Source organism: Nicotiana sylvestris, chromosome 9 (genome assembly GCF_000393655.2).
Source record: "Nicotiana sylvestris chromosome 9, ASM39365v2, whole genome shotgun sequence".
Taxonomy (NCBI): Eukaryota; Viridiplantae; Streptophyta; class Magnoliopsida; order Solanales; family Solanaceae; genus Nicotiana; species Nicotiana sylvestris.
In genome coordinates, this window is record NC_091065.1 from 12,195,882 (window position 1) to 12,213,090 (window position 17,209).

A 17,209-nucleotide genomic window follows, 5' to 3' on the forward strand; every position below is an offset into this window, starting at 1 on the left:
GAAGGTTGAATTACATCAGCAGGTTTATTGCACAAAACACAGCAACCTGTAAACCCATCTTTCGGCTACTGAAGAAAGATGTTGCGATAGAATGGACGGCGGAATGCCAGGAGGCATTTGACTAATTTAAAGGATATTTATCAAATCCACCTGTGTTGGTTCCACCTGAGCCAGGGAGACCGTTAATTCTTTATCTAACAGTCTTGAAGAATTCGTTTGGCTGCATGTTGGGGCAACACGACATTACAGGAAAGAAGGAGCAAGCCAACTATTATCTCATCAAGAAGTTTATAGTATATGAGGTTAAGTACACTCAACTCGAGAAGACATGTTGCGCCCTAACTTGGGTGGCCCAGAAATTGAAGCATTATTTGTCCTCATATACTACTTATCTCATTTCCCGCTTGGATCCGCTAAAGTATATTTTCCAGAAGCCTATACCCACAAGAAGGTTAGCGAAATGGCAAATATTGACATTGTCTATGTGACGAGGACAGCCATGAAGGCCCAAGCGCTGGCAGGTCACTTGACTGAGAATCCTGTTGATGAAGAATACGAGCCGTTGAGGACGTATTTTCCTGACGAGGAAGTAATGCATATAAATGAGTTGGAATTACCTGAGGAACCAGGTTGGAAGCTTTTATTTGATGGAGCCGCAAATGCGAAGGGTGTTGGAATAGGGGCGGTACTTATTTATGAAACAGGACGCCATTATCCTATTACAGCTCAGTTGCGTTTCTATTGTACCAACAATATGGCTGAGTATGAGGCATGCATTTTAGGTCTGCGATTAGCTGCAGACAGGAATGTCCAGGACGTTTTGGTCTTGGGAGACTCGGACCTCCTGGTGCATCAGATTCAGGGTAAATGGGAAACACGAGATTTGAAACTCATACCATATCGACAATGTTTGCACGATCTGAGCAAGCGATTTCGATTAGTGGAATTTATACACATCCCAAGAGTTCATAATGAGGTTGCCAATGCATTGGCCACTTTAGCATCGATGTTACACCACCCAGATAAAATTCATGTTGACCCGTTGGACATTCAGGTTCGTGATCAACATGCTTATTGCAACATGGTAGAGGAAGAAGTGGATGGTGAGCCATGGTTTTATGATGTAAAGGAGTACCTCAGGATGGGGATATACCCGGAGCAGGCCACCGGAGATCAAAAAGAGCCATTCGGCGATTGTCAAGTGGATTCTTCCTCAGTAGAGGAGTGTTGTACAAAAGAACCCCAGATTTGGGATTGCTAAGATGTATAGATGCCAGTCAAGCCACGACAATTATGACAGAGGTACATGCTGGAGTTTGTGGGCCACATATGAGCGGATATGTATTGGCGAAGAAGATTCTTCGAGTAGGGTATTATTGGCTCACTATGAAGCGTGATTGTATCAATTTCGTGCGAAAATGCCATCAATGTAAGATACACGGAGATTTGATTCATTCTCCGCCGACAGAATTGCATACAATGTTAGCGCCATGGCCATTTGTTGCATGGGGCATGGATGTCATTGGACCTATTGAGCCGGCAGCTACCAATGGTCATAGGTTCATTCTGGTGGCCATCGACTATTTCACTAAGTGGGTTGAAGCTAAAACTTTCAAATTGGTAACCAAGAAGGCAGTGATGGATTTTGTTCACTCCCATATCATCTGTAGATTTGGGGTCCCAAAAGTGATCATCACGGATAATGGTGCTAATCTTAACAGCAATTTGATGAAATAGGTATGTCAACAGTTTAAGATTACATACCGTAATTCCACACCATATCGTCCTAAGGCGAATGGAGCAGTTGAAACAGCCAACAAGAACATCAAGAAGATACTGAGGAAGATGGTAGAAGGATCCAAACAATGGCATGAAAAATTATCATTTGCGTTGTTAGGTTATCGCACTACCGTCCGGACTTTAGTAGGTGCAACCCCTTATTTGTTGGTATATGGAACCGAAGCAGTAATACCTGCGGAAGTTGAAATTCCATCCCTTCGGATTGTCGCTGAGGCTGAGATTGATGATGACGAGTGGATCAAAACCCGATTGGAGCAGTTGAACCTAATTGATGAAAAGAGATTGGCAGCTGTGTGTCATGGCCAATTATATCAAAAGAGAATGGCGAGAGCCTACAGCAAGAAGGTGCGCCCCAGAAAATTTGAGGTGGGGCAGCAGGTGTTGAAACGAATCCTGCCACATCAGGCCGAAGCAAAAGGCAAGTTCACCCCGAATCGGCAAGGACTGTTCATTATAACCAGAGTATTGTCCAATGACGCTTTATGTTTAATAGATATCGACGGGAAATGCGTCGACATAGATATCAATTCTTATGCAGTTAAGATATATTATGTATGATTTCTTTTGATTGTAATTGTTGTTTGTTTGTGGTTGGCATTTATCGGAGAATGAAATGACGGAGGCAATTCTTTCTTCTATCCAAACACTTTAACCTTTGCTTTCCCTTTGGAGCCTTATTTATTCTTTCATATCCCTCTTTTGGAATCAGTAATTAAAATGAAAGAAAAAGAAAGAAAGAAAAATAATGATAATAAAAATAAAAGAAAAGTCACAAGAAAAACAAAGGAATTGGGAACTACGTTTTACCTGATTCCTAAAAAAAGGATACGTAGGCGCCTCACGGCTCGGTCATAGTGTACAATAGTGTGCATAAGGTAACATAGTGTAACAAAATAAAAATCCCCAAGCAAGAAAAACTGGGGCAAAAGTTGGCGTTTGTAATTTTGGTAAGAAAGTTTGATTCCAAGAGTTGTACTATTTTACCCCTAAAAATTATTTTTGAACTTTTGATACCCCCTTTCCTTTTAGCCATACACAAAAACCCCTATTGATGTCCAAAAAAACCTCCCGATCAATATCTAAGAAGTGCTAAGTCAATGCAAATGGAAGTCGGGAATAACACTCTGATCCCCAGTAAAGAAGAAGATCATAAGCTGGAAATGAATTGATAGCCGAAAGAATCCCCAACAGAGAGAGTCATATCGGCAGCACTCCAATCCCCAGCTGAAAAATAAAATAAAATGAGAGAGTCTTATCGGTGAAAACCTTCACAGGCACTATAAGGCATCGAAAGATGAGAGAAATAAAACGAGAGAGTCGTATCGGTGAAAACCTTCACAGGCGCACCATAAGACGACGGGAGTTGAGAGAAACGAGAGAGTCTTATTAGTGAAAACCCCTCGAAGGGCACTATGAGGCGACAAGACAAGATTGGCGGAAAGGATCCGCATTTGGCAAAGAGTTGAGTGCCTGTTTATCCCCAGCAAGATGAGGCCGTCCGAAAGATTGATTGATACAAATAGACTGGGTTGATCAATCCGGAATGCACGACATGATCGTTGGGATCAGTTATATCTCAGATAAGTTCTTTTCTTTCATTTTCCCCAGCATTTGTTCAGAAAGACTTCTTCTTTTTCTATTTTTGAAATCATCACTTTATCATTTCTTGGTTTAAAGACTTTACCTCCTTAGCAGTTTGTCTTTGGAAAAGGATTTTTAGAGCTTACTACCAGTTGCCAAAATGGTGCAAAATAAAATGCAAATAGGACAGGCCAAGGATAAGGCGACAAAGCGAAAAGAGGTTGGTCGCAAGACCAAATAATGAATGGGTCTAGAGCCCAAGAGGACCAAATTTCCAGGGGAAGTTGGAGAAAAACGGAAAAGCAACAGTTAAAAGGTTATGGGGATCCCCAGTAGATTTGCGAGATATAGGAACAACTCTGACAGATTCTCGACCAAGTTTCGCAATGGTCGGAAAACACAGAGCGGGGAAGGAAGAGAAAAGAAAAACCATCCCCAGCAGGAATATCATCCCCAGCAAATAGTATCATCCTCAGCAAGTTTTATAGCAAAGCTAGGAAAAAGAAAAAGGAAAAACCATCCCCAGCAGAAGTGGCTCGACCACTCGCACCGTTTTAAACTAACAAATTTTTCTTTGATTTAAAAGCAGGAAAAGGAAATATTTATTGACCACAGGAAGACAGGGTCACAAAGAAGATTATTAAACTGGGGCAGAAAACTTTCTCTCATTACGAAAATTTTCTTGAAATTAGATAGCCATTTGGGAAAGAGAGAAGATAACACAAGTTTTGAAGAAAATAAAATCCCCAGCAGTATATGTAAGCACGTGATTTTTTCTTCCCGGACAATCGCTCCAAAAGAAAACAAAAATAGTGACAAATGACTCCGCTGTGCAATTTTTCAATTTTTTCGTGGCATGTGCTGTTAGTCATTTGTGGTTCGGTCCATGTTGCATCTGATCTTATCAATCAAAATACAAAGTATGTCTATCATGGCAATCAAACCGTAATGCGGTCATTGAAAGAAAATTCAAAAAAATATATATATGTGCATCGTCCGTTCTAGGTGGTGATTTAACTTACTTAAATATTTTGTGATAATTGTGTTAAAATGTTACATTGTTGTTTGTTTTAATTTCATTGTTTTATTATTATTATTTTCATTTTTTGTTTAAAAATAGAAAACAAAAGAAAAGAGTGAATGAAGAATCAGTTTGGGCCCAAGAAATAAAACAAAAATAGGCCCAAACCAGCACACAAGTCCGGTCCAAACCAGGCCTGCCCAGGCACCCCCCAAAACGACGCCGCATCAGGCGTCTGATCTGAGCCGTTCAACCACACTAATCCAACGGTCCACCTCAGCACCCACAACCCGACCTGTTTAGTCGGTCCAACCCAACTCATCACTTAAACCCAAACGACCCCGTTTTAATGCAAAACGACCACATCTCACCCCTCACCATCAGATCCCAGCCGTTGAGATCAGATGATCTAACGGCCTGGATCTAATCCTATACGCCGTATATAAGTCTTCCCTCACACCCCACTCCCCCTATCCGAACCCCACCTTTCCCCATCTTCTTCACCAAGCCCTGAAACCCCCGAAACCCTAGCAGCCGCCCTAGTTTCCCTTTCACCAGAACCCGGCGGCATGAACGCCGGTGACCACCTCCTGAACACCCTAGGACCCCCTCACTCTCTTGAACATGGATCTATTACCCCCTAGCCTCGAATCCCCTTCCTTCATCTCGAATCTTCATTTGAAGATTCGAGTCGAACCCGGACCTATGCCAAACCTCACCATCTTCATACCAGACAATCCCTTGACCCCCTCGTGACCAAACCAGGCTTGGTTTGGTCCGAATCTACCCACAACTCTTAGAATCTCAAATCTGAGAATCCAAAACCTAGAACATGAATAGCCTTGGAAACCGGCCAGTCTTAACAAGGTTTGAGGTCTAATAGACCTTAATCAAGGTGTTCTCATGTGAGAACACCCTGATTAAAGTTTGTTCGACCTCAAGGGGTCAAAATTGAGTCAAATTTGGTTCAGTTTTGTTTGGACATTTTTCGGTAAGTTTTCTTTTCCTTTTTGTTTTATTCAACTGCTAGTTAAGTTGTCAGCATGTTTCGTTGTGTATGTTTGTTATTTTTTGTTATTTCCATTCGGATTTCTTCCATCTATGTCAAAGACCTTTTATTTGGTCAGTTGATTTTCTGTGTGTTCTGAATGTATTCTGTGGTATACATGATCGTCAATTAAATTAGTCGTCAAATGAGTTAATTCATATAGGTTCCCAGTGATTGAACAAAGTTGTCTGAAGTCATTCGGGACTCTGTACGTGTTGTTTATATGAACGATTGATTGTTATGTGTTACGATTAATATAGTCGAGTCGATGTATGTCGTCAATTAGTTTCAGTCATTAATGGTAACAACTTGATCCGTGTTGTTTATTTCTACTGTGATCGTATTTGAATCCCATTAGGAACTGAATTGTATTGCCTATTGGTTTTGTTCAAATTTGAATTAAAAGAACATCTAGGGGGTAGGTTATAATGGCAGTTCAGACTTTGAGCTTAAATGGATGCCATGTTCACTTAGTTCAGATGGTGGGCAGCATACGTATGGTCAGTTGTTTTGGATTAAAATAGTCTGACAGCACATGCTGTCAGATTATATTCCTGCTGCCCATACTTTGGTTAAATAAACAAGAGATTAGGACACTTTAACAACAAAAAGAGAGAGGGGCTGTCAGGGATTTGATGGGAGTCTTGTTATTTAAAATAAGTGAGTGGAAAAACAACAGGGAGTGGGGAATTCTGAGTTGTCCAGCAGGCTGTAAAGTGCTGGGATTAGGCTATAAGAAGGGTGACCTTCCGTTAGAGGAGGGGGGATTCTTTTGGAGCCTAAAAGAGGAGGTTCTTCTGGAAAAAAAAACTTAAGTCTTGAGAGAGGTCTTGTGAGTTAAAGGAAACTGAAAAAATATAAGGAAATTTCCAGAAAACACTGTAACCAAACACTGTCTGAAAATTACAGAAGAATTCATATTGGTCAAGCTATCTTGGCCAAGTTCTGTTGTTTGCCCTTATTGAGCTGCTTGTGATTGTTGAACTGCTGGTGTTGCTGCATCGAATACTCTGTTATTTTTTTGTTTCACTACTCTTTTCTAGGATTGCTTGTTTGGTGCTCGACCATCTGTTGGTTTTCTTTGTTCTGGAAACTGTTGCTGGTTGTCTGTGGACTGTGGAAAACACTTGTGGTTGTTGGTTTGTTGCTGTGTTGTTGCTGTGTATCTGCTGTTGCTGTGTTTGTTGCATACTACCCAGCTGATCATTCCTTTCTTCTTTTGTTCTCTATACCAGGTACACAACCAATACACTGTCAAATGTAATTGGAAAATTGAGCATGAATACAAAAAGAAAAGACCTGAAGTTGACTTTCATACATAGATTGTTACATTAGATATCATGTACTGTATAATAATTTTCATTCCTGTGTTGACAATAGAAGTAGCCTGTATGCCCAGTGTATATCAATATAGATTAGCTGAATGATAGTTTATATATGTATGCTGATAGGTGAAAATATTCCCAATGAAATAGGTTGTATCTTAGACTTAGTTTAACTTTGTAATATGTCCTTTAATGTAGGCCAAGCCTGAAAATCGTACTCTACTAGTTAAGTTCTTTCCTTTCTGATAAACTGCTTCATATAACTGGTAAACCATGTTTTAAGACAAAGAACACGGAGACTGCAATCTCAACCTCACGAAGGTCGAGCCCGGGTCGAAACAGACCAAGCAGGCCTGCATCGAACAAACAATGGCCCAGGTCTGGTCCATCACGCATGGGCTGGATTTGGGCCCTTAATTTTTGCTCGGCCGACTGTGTACGTGGCCGTGCTTCTGATTTTGTGCAAGCACTCGGAATTCTGTATAGATAACTTTCAATCATGTAATTAACTAGGGCTATCTACTGTTTTCAGTTAGTAGAGACAAACGCAACAAGAAACGTAGTTGCTATAGGATATCCTTTTAAAATAAGGACGAGATGAGCCTCGACAAAAATAAAGAAAAATGTACAAACTGCGGGGCCCTTGTTAAATATATATATGTTGAAGCATTCAGTCCCTAAGGTGGGTCGTTTAGCAAATCTCACGACCCTCCCGGAATAATAACGCGATAGCCTCTTTAAGCGGGTATTTAATAATTTTACCTTCTTAAATTCGGGTGCGCATTTATGTGACCCAAATCCAAATCTCGACGGATTCGAAATGTGTTTCTAATTACGGGTACATTGAGTGTGACGTGGTTCGAGATGCATGTCCATGACGTCGCAAATTCCTTTTAAAAATAGAACGAGACGAGCCTCGACAAACAAAATGTACAAAGCTGCGGGGCCCTCTAGATGTATGTATATATTAAAGTATTTAGAATTCGGGATATGTCGTTTAACGAATTTTTACGACTTTCCCCAAAATAACAAGACGCTAGTTGCTTTAGGCGCGCCTTTAACAATTTATTTTCCTTAATTCGGGTGCACATTTATGTGACCCAAATCCAAATCTCAACCGAGTCGAGATATATCGATAACCACGGGTACATTGATGTAACGTGGTTCGAGATATGTTTTCACGACGTTGCAATTCTCGTAAAAATAATAATAATGACAAAAGCGGTTAAAAGATAAAATTTGCACATGGTTCATAATTGTATTTAAAATCAGATAAATAAGCCGAATATAACAGTTGAGCGACCGTGCTAGAACCACGGAACTCGGGAATGCCTAACACCTTCTCCCGGGTTAACAGAATTCCTTATCCGGATTTCTGGTACGCAGACTGTAATATGGAGTCATTCTTTTCCTCGATTCGGGATTAAAATTGGTGACTTGGGACACCCTAAATCTCCCAAGTGGCGACTCTGAAATAAATAAACCAATCCCGTCTCGATTGTCCTTTAATTGGAAAAACTCCCTTGCACCCTCGCGGGTGCGGAAAAAGGAGGTGTGACAGCTCTGGCGACTCTGCTGGGGATATTAAAAACCCAGAACCACTGGTTTAGGGTTGAGAATTCGAGCTAAGAATAATTGTTATATTTGGCTTTATTATCTGATCTTTATTACATGTTTTTGCATAACGTGCTAAATGTTGTCTTTTACCGCTTTGATATTATCTGAACTGTATATAAACTGTGCCGAAACCCTTCTCTTCTTACCTCCGGGGAGAAGCTCGCTGGTCGAGACTCCCTATTCTGTTAGTGTCAATACCTGAAATAAGAAAGAGGTCGGACAAGTTACAAAGCCGGACGATCTCGCGGGTCCCCGGTACGTAGCCCCCTCCTCGACTCGAGTTGTCCGCTCGGGTACACAGTCTAGAACAAATACCCAGGTTGTGAACCTAGTATAACGAAACTTCATGCCGGATCCCTAGTAGGAACGCTTATTTGCATCATGTTGCATTTGACTTAGGGGACTCAACACAGGGGTTGGGTCCGTCTAGGACTAGCAACCTGAAATGAAAAGACCATCCTGCTGCATCCTATTTGTTTTGCGCATCTATTTGCTTCAGTTCCGCATGCTGACCGGTTTCTAAAAATAAAAGGGAAAAATAGCAGCGTAGGGAGATAATTACTTCTTTTGGAAAAACCAATGTCCGAGTAGTGTCGAAAATAATATAAAAATTACTTCTAGTTGGATTTTTTTTTAAAAAAAAATAATATAAAAATTTTCTTTTTATCACTTTCAAAATCAAAAAAAAAGAGAAGGTATTTATTTAAAAGTAAAAAAAAAACGGAAAATTCATAATTCAAAAATGTTGTTTCTTTCGTAGTACCCCTTTTATAAACTCAGACTAATAGTCCAAATATTTCCTAAAAAATAAATATTTTCTTTAGTCTTTATCTCTTTTCAAAAGAAAAAAAAATAAAAAATATATATTCTCGTTTTCTAGGTTTATTTGATTTTCTCTATTCACGATATCCCGAACTACGCCGGTTTGATTCTCACCGGATGTGAGATACGTAGGCAACCCTCGTCGGGTTCAACCCCATTTTTGCTAAAATAGCCAAAATCAATAAATAAAAAAAAGAAAAGATGTGTCAAATTTTAAAAGAGTCATAAATAAGTCAGGTGATGTTGTTTTGTCATAAATAGCCGAATGTTCCCGAAAAGGGACGCCGGAAGGCTGACTTTGCATAAACAGCCACCTTTGGGTCTTGTTTAGCATTTTTGTCCAGTTGACCCACACAGCCTTAAAATCTTCGTCCCCGAAGTGTTTAAAGGCCGTGTTCAAAACTTGATCCCCTTTGTAAAATATTTTTGAGTCAAGTCATTTTGTTAAAATCACCTTAATAAATGTGCAGGATGAGCACGATGCAAAATGAACATTTTTCAATAATGACCAAAATCTCTGTCAAGTTACGGCTATGGTGGAATGATCTAGGTGTTGAAGGACAAAATGAGGTCAAGAAATATCTGAAAGGTCTCGTGGGTTTGTTGGAAATCCAGCCTCGGGGAGATATCATAAGAGCTTTGGTTACCTACTGGGACCCGGCACACAATGTTTTCCATTTCTCTGATTTTGAACTCACCCCGACTTTGGAAGAAATGGCCGGGTACATCGGGAATGCTGAACTTCCGTTGAGGCAAAAATACTTGGTCGCCCCAAGAGTTGTCACGGTACATCGGTTCCTAGATTCATTGAAGATACCCAGAACGGTCCACAACCCGGATCTGGCAGCCGAATTTTGTACTCCATGCTTCATATATGATAGGTACGGTCATGAGGGGGGATTCAATAATCCAATCAACAAACTGTGCAGCAAAGGTGTTCGTCAGAAGTGGGACAAACACAGACGGGTAGCTTTCATGATGATGTTCCTGGGCCTTCTGGTATTTCCAAGGAAAGACGGAAACATTGATTTGAAGATATCCGGGGTCGTCAGCACTTTACTCACGCAAAATGACAGTACTCTCGCACCTATGGTGGTATCTGACATCTTTCGAGCTCTTACAGCTTGTAAAGCTGGGGGAAATTTCTTCGAAGGTTGTAACTTGCTCCTACAAATATGGATGACCGAGCACCTCTGCCATCATTCCGAGATTTTGAGCCATGGTTCCCCAGAAAAGACTTGCATAGAAGAATTTTACACGAGAACCAAAGAGATCAGTTTGCCCAAAGGAGTCCTGGCATGGACCTCGTTCTTTCAAGCTCTTACTGCCAGCCAAATACAATGGACGCTAGGATGGTTGCCTGTTGATGAGATCCTATATATGTCGGCAGCTAAAACTCATTTCTTACTGATGGGGCTTAAGAGCATTCAACCTTACGCACCCTGCCGAGTTTTGAGACAGTTCGGAAGATGCCAGACAGTACCTCATGAGGAAGATCTTAGCACTCAAGCAGTTGAGATAAGTCCTAACGGACAATTCCCAGAAGCGAAGATTTGCCAAATCTGGAGTGAGTGTCAATATTTGAAATCAGATACTTGCGTGCGGGATCGAGCCAAAGGAGAGACGGCGCCAGGTTACCTTGCATGGCATAGAAGGGAATTTGAGCATGAAAGGCCGGCTAAGAGACCCCACATCCGGAATTTCACCGAATCATCGCAAAAGCAGTGGGATTGGTTAGCGAAGGAAAGAGGCTATTGCGCCGAAATCAGCAGGTTGAAGCGACAAGTGGAAAGCTTGAAATATGAGCACAATGTGCAAGTTGCTACCAATCTGGGAGAGCGGAACAGGTTAATTCAGGAAAACAAAATGTTCAGAGCCCAGATCAAACAGATAAGGGTGGATGCGGATAAACAGCCAAGGCGTCAATCAGACGAGCAGCTGATAAAAAGGCTAAAATGTGAAATCAGGGAATGGCAAGATGGTTTGGAGAAATCTGAAAACGTCATAGCAGAGCTTAGGGCACAGTGGGATACAAGAGCAGATAAGCATCGCCGATACCTGAATCAATTGGAAGGCGACCACGAGAAAACTGTTGCTAAAATGAAGAGAGAGATGGCTACACTTGAAATCAAAGCAGCTAATCAGGCCAAGGATCTCCAAATTGAGAGCAGATACTGGTACGACTTGTTGGCCCGAATGAAGTTAGAAGTACGGACAACTGAAGAATCAGCATATCCAGGATGCTCAGGTATTCAAGATGTGCAGCGATCAGATAAAATGCCTACTTATAGAGAAGAAGCAAACCAGAAATAGGATCAAGGCCATTGCCCATGCCATCACCCGACGATGTCTACGATGTGAGAACATGACCAGCGTTACCATCCTCTCAGCAGTGATGATTTATGTCAAGCAGACCATGCATGAGCTGGAGCAACTTGAGAGGGATCTCGCACCTAAGACCGCGGCAAGGCCGAACGACGCCCCGCGGACACCAATTTTCAAAACCATAATGTACTCATAAGTCAAAGTCTGTATCTTAGCACTTTTTGCTTGTTTTTTTATTATCAGGGTGATTTCTGGTCTATTTTTGAGTCTAGGCTTATTTTCAAAGTTTGCTCTTTCGTTTGCAAAATGTAGTTTGTAATAGGCCATTTCAACAATAAAAGGTTGTTTACTTTTACGCTCATTTGGGCAGAACTACGCCTGGTCTGATTCGCGCGGGGACGTGATACGTAGGCAATCCCCATAAGATTCGACCGCTTTTAATAAAGAAAGAAAAGAAAATACAAAAATAAATAAAAGGGGAACAAATGAGCAAATCGGGATGACGCATGTTGTTCGAAGCAAAGCATGTAGAAACGGTTAACTGCCTAGGAGCATTGCATCCTCTACGTGTTATGATCAAATCTGTTAAGCTTTAACGCTAACAAAGTTTGTTGTTGTCTGACCAGACAAGTTAGTTGTTAAAGAACTCTAGCAACACACTCCTATCAAACCAGATCCAAAGGACCGATAACAACAAGCATGACTACTTCAGAGAATAGTAATGAGGAAGAGAGGCCGATGAGCCAGTTGTTAAAAGAAGCGATGGAAAAGATTGAAAGGATGGGACTAGAGATGAATGCAATGCAGCTAGCCATAGCCAAAACACAAAAGAGCCCTGAAACACTGGGACACATGCCAGAATACCCTCACTCCGGCCCTTCCACAAGCCGCCCAAATCCCCTTTATCATCAAGAAAGAAGCCCTCATGATTCCCAAGCTCCACCACCCCATCAACCTCTCCCAACACCCAATATTCCCATTTTTGTGGGACCAACATCAGCCCCTTTGCAAAGAACGACCAGTGAGCCATTGTTTCAGGCTCACGATACACAGTACTATCCCCCTGAGCCTACGTTTCATGCCCCCGAACCACAGGCTTACAATCCACATTTGGAAGTGCCGGCAGAGATTGAAAAGCCGGCTAAGGCCCCTGAACAGGATGAAGTATTGAGAAAGTTCAAAAGCCTGGAGCAGTCCTTCAGGAACTTGCACGGGCTGGGCAACCAAGTCAGCGTAGCATACAAAGATCTGTGCCCTTTCCCGGACGTCCAACTCCCGGCTGGGTTCAAGATGCCTAAGTTTGATTTATATGAAGGACATGGTGATCCCATGGCACATTTGCGGGGATTCTGTAGCAAAATGAGAGGGGCAGGCGGCAAGGATGAGCTGCTGATAGCTTATTTCGGTCAAAGTCTGAGCGGATCTGCACTGGAGTGGTATACCAGGCAGGATTCCAGTAGGTGGTATACTTGGGATGATCTGGCGCAGGCTTTTGCAGGTCATTTCCAGTACAATCTCGAGATAGTCCCTGACCGTCTCACATTATTAAGAACTGGGAAGAAACCCGGGGAAAGTTTTCGCGAGTTCGGGTTCCGCTGGAGAGAACAAGCAGCTAGAGTCGATCCTCCCATGAGAGAGGGAGAGATGGTGGACTATTTCTTGCAAACATTGGATCCAACCTACTTTGGTCACTTGGTGACAACAGTTGGAAAATCTTTCAACGAGGTGGTCAAGATAGGGGTCATGATAGAAGAGGGTCTGAGGTCTGACAAAATCTTGAACTATTCGGCACTCAAAGCCACAACCCAGGCTATTCAAAGCGGCACGGGAGGTGCGCTGAGAAGAAAGAAAGAAGAGGTTGCCACGATCGAGGCAAGCAGTTGGTCCAGGGCTGGCAGGCCACACTACAACCAACCCAAACCTCACAGGTCAAACTACCCATACAACCCACCACAAAATTTCTATCCACCTCAAGAACCACATTGTTCTGTACACCAGGCTCAAGCATACACTCAACCTCCGGTTCGCCCGTAATGGCGCGCGCCGGTTCCCCAGAACATATATACGCCACCACAAAACACCTACCCTCCACCAAGGGCGTATAGAAACCCTCTAGGGGCAGGCTTTCGGGGAAATCCAGATGCTAGGAATGACAGGTTGCGGAAACAGAGAACTTTCACAGAGTTGGGGGAAACCTACACCGTTTTGTTCCACAAGCTGAGGCAATTGGGTTTGGTTAGTCCTGTCCAGACTCGAGAACCAAATCCCCCACCTCAGAATTTGGATCGATCAATAAGTTGTGAATACTGCTCAGGGATGCTCGGGCATGACACCGAGAAGTGTTGGAAGTTAAGGCATGCCATACAGGATCTTATCGACACCAATAAGATCGAGGTCCAGACACCAGAAGCTCCTAACATCAACCAAAACCCACTGCCAGCGCACCACGAAACTCACATGATTGAGTTGGTGTGTGAGGGAGGAGAATTGAGAAAACCCTCACAAACAGTGATGATGATCCAAGCCGCCCCGAAAGAAGTCTCAACCAGTGGAGGAACGAGTGTACAGTCGCAGGGAGAAGGCGTCAAGCCGGTAGTGATATTGGGAAAGAGCCCGTCCGCCATAACAAGCAAACCCGAGCCAAGCAAGTTGGTAATACCAGGGATCCCGCCCACACCGGCGGTTGTATTGAAGGGGGCATATGGAGAACTGGTAACCATAAAGCCTGTGGTCCAGCTGCCGATGATTGATAGCAAGGTTGTGCCTTGGAAATATGAAAAGGCGGCGGTGATGTATAAAGGAAAACAGGTGGAAGAAGTTAGTTGTGAAGCGCAAGGGCTGACTCGATCAGGTTGATGTTTCGCTCCAGTGGAACTAAGGAGAACCAACCCAGCCGCAACCAAGAAACCTGTGTCCGAAGAAGAGGCTGAGGAGTTCCTGAGGAAGATGAAAGTACAGGACTATTCTGTGGTCGAACAGCTGAGAAAAACACCGGCCCAGATCTCACTGCTGTCATTACTGATCCATTCTGAGGAGCATCGTCGGGCCCTGATGAAGATATTGAACGAAGCTCATGTACCCAATGAGATTTCTGTAAACCACCTGGAAACCATTGCCAGCAAGATTTTCGAGGTGAACAGGGTAACATTCTCAGATGATAACCTGCCAATGGAAGGTACGGAGCATAATAAAGCTTTGTACCTAGCTGTCAAATGTGAAGACTCGGTGGTAACTCGAGTACTGGTGGATAACGGCTCAAGTGCCAATATTTGCCCACTATCTACCCTGAATCAACTAAAGATCGACCACGGAAGGATCCACAAGAACAGTATCTGTGTCCGAGGGTTCGACAGAAACGGAACAACCACTGTGGGGGATGTTGTACTTGAACTGACCATCGGTCCAGTCCTGTTTACCATGGAATTCCAGGTGTTAGACGCCACAGTATCTTACAACCTGCTGTTAGGACGACCATGGATTCATGCAGCCAAGGCGGTGCCCTCCACCCTACATCAGATGGTGAAGTTCGAGTGGGAAAGACAAGAGGTCGTGTTACACGGCGAGGATACAACGTGCACCATGGGCGGAGCCATTGTACCTTTCATAGAGACCGCTGATGACAAAGGTCCTTGGGTCTACCAGATTTTCGATACAGGGTCGGCCAACAAAATTTCTGAAGGAGAAATCATCCCGCACCCTAGGGTAGCTGCCGCAACAGTCATGATGGTCTCAGAAATGCTGGGTAATGGATTTGTGCCAGGAAAAGGCCTGGGAGTCGAGCTTCAAGGGATTGTCCAACCTGTCTCCCTTCCTAAAAATCTGGAAACTTTCGGATTGGGGTTCAAACCAACCGCAGCAGATAGGAAGCAAGCGCGAAAAAGTCACCGGTCCCAAAGATTCTAGGACCTTTGATCGGTATAAATGAAGACCTGAATCAGAGTTTTGAGAGGCTATTCGCGGATGTCAGTATGGTGGAAGCTGGAGAAGGTTCCAGCAGAGCAGAGATACAGTTTGTGGGGCCTGAGGCCAAGACCAACAATTGGACAGTTACTCCTCTTCCTGTCCGAGGGGAGTCTTGGTAGTAGGCTTTGATTTATGTTTTGTGTGTTTTGTTTTGTCCGGATTATTCCAGGGTGTAATCCAAATTTTACGTTTGTCTTGTAAAAGTGTGAACCCTTTTATCCCGCAAGTTTAATAAAGTTCTCTCTTTTGTCCTATTTTAATTTTTGTTTTGTTCTTTTTTCTTTCTGAACAGTTCTCTTTTTACTGGTTCTAATGACATGGCATGCACAGCGGATCTTCGACCTAGTCTAATAAATCAATCTGTATCCGACTCAATGATGCGACAGGTCGTTTGTGACGATGAATCTGAATGTGACGAAGGTAAAGCCTTCGAAGAGATAAACCGAGAACTGTGCCAATTTGAAGAGAAACCCAAGCCTAACCTAAATGACACTGAGGCTGTGAATCTAGGAGACGCTGATAACGTCCAAGAGACCAAAATTAGCATCCACATTGAGCCGAATGTCAGGGAAGAATTGATCAAAACCCTCATGGAATTCAAAGATGTTTTTGCATGGTCATATGACGATATGCCTGGATTAAGCACCAATTTAGTGGTTCACAAATTGCCCACTGACCCGGCATACCCTCCGGTCAAGCAAAAACTAAGGAAATTTAAAACAGAAATGAGTGTAAAGATCAAAGAAGAAGTGATTAAGCAGTTGCAGGCGAAGGTCATTCGGGTCACTCGATATCCCGAGTGGTTGGCCAATGTGGTACCAGTCCCAAAGAAGGATGGAAAAATCAGGGTGTGCGTCGACTACCGCAACCTCAACAAAGCAAGTCCCAAGGACAATTTTCCGTTACCCAACATTCACATCCTGATCGATAATTGCGCTGGGCGCGAGATCGGATCCTTTGTGGATTGCTATGCGGGTTATCATCAGATCCTAATGGACGAGGAGGATGCGGAGAAGACAGCGTTTATTACGCCATGGGGAACTTACTGCTATCGGGTAATGCCGTTCGGATTGAAGAACGCCGGGGCAACGTACATGCGAGCAATGACTGCTGTGTTTCATGACATGATACACAAAGAAATCGAGGTGTACGTCGATGATGTGATCATCAAATCTTGGCGTCAGGAGGACCATGTAGCAGACCTAAGGAGATTTTTCCAAAGACTCCGGAGGTATGATATCAAGCTTAACCCGGCCAAATGCGCATTCGGGGTTCCATCAGGAAAGCTGCTAGGATTCATCGTCAGTCGACGGGGGATTGAGTTAGACCCATCCAAAATTGAATCCATCCGAGATTTGCCACCGCCAAGGAACAAAACAGAGGTAATGAGTTTGCTGGGTAGACTCAATTACATCAGCAGGTTCATCGCTCAACTCACAGCAACTTGTGAGCCCATATTTCGGCTGCTGAGAAAGGATGCTGCGGTAGGTTGGACGGCAGAGTGTCAGGAGGCCTTCGACCAAATCAAAGGGTATCTATCTAATCCACCCGTATTGGTCCCGCCGAAGCCTGGGAAGCCCTTAATTCTTTACCTAACGGTCTTGGAAAATTCATTTGGTTGTGTATTGGGGCAACATGATGACACAGGAAGGAAGGAGCAGGCCATCTACTATCTTAGCAAGAAATTCACAGTACATGAGGTCAAGT

General features: G+C 43.1%; 1 protein-coding gene across 1 annotated transcript; it reads left to right on the plus strand.

Moving 5' to 3' along the window:
• The first annotated feature begins 460 nt into the window (after positions 1-460).
• On the plus strand, positions 461-2,358 carry LOC138877239 (uncharacterized). Its single transcript, XM_070156832.1, has 2 exons — positions 461-863; positions 2,294-2,358. The coding sequence occupies exons 1-2, from the start codon at positions 461-463 to the stop codon at positions 2,356-2,358; spliced, it is 468 nt and encodes a 155-aa protein (XP_070012933.1).
• The last annotated feature ends 14,851 nt before the right edge of the window (positions 2,359-17,209 follow it).

What these genes read in the sequence shown, in the direction of transcription:
- LOC138877239 (XM_070156832.1), top strand. Translation starts at nt 461, where the DNA reads ATGGCAAATATTGACATTGTCTATGTGACGAGGACAGCCATGAAGGCC. An exon ending in CCTGGTGCATCAGATTCAGG is followed by an intron (nt 864 to 2,293) that starts GTAAATGGGAAA and finishes TATGTTTAATAG; the next exon opens with ATATCGACGGGAAATGCGTC.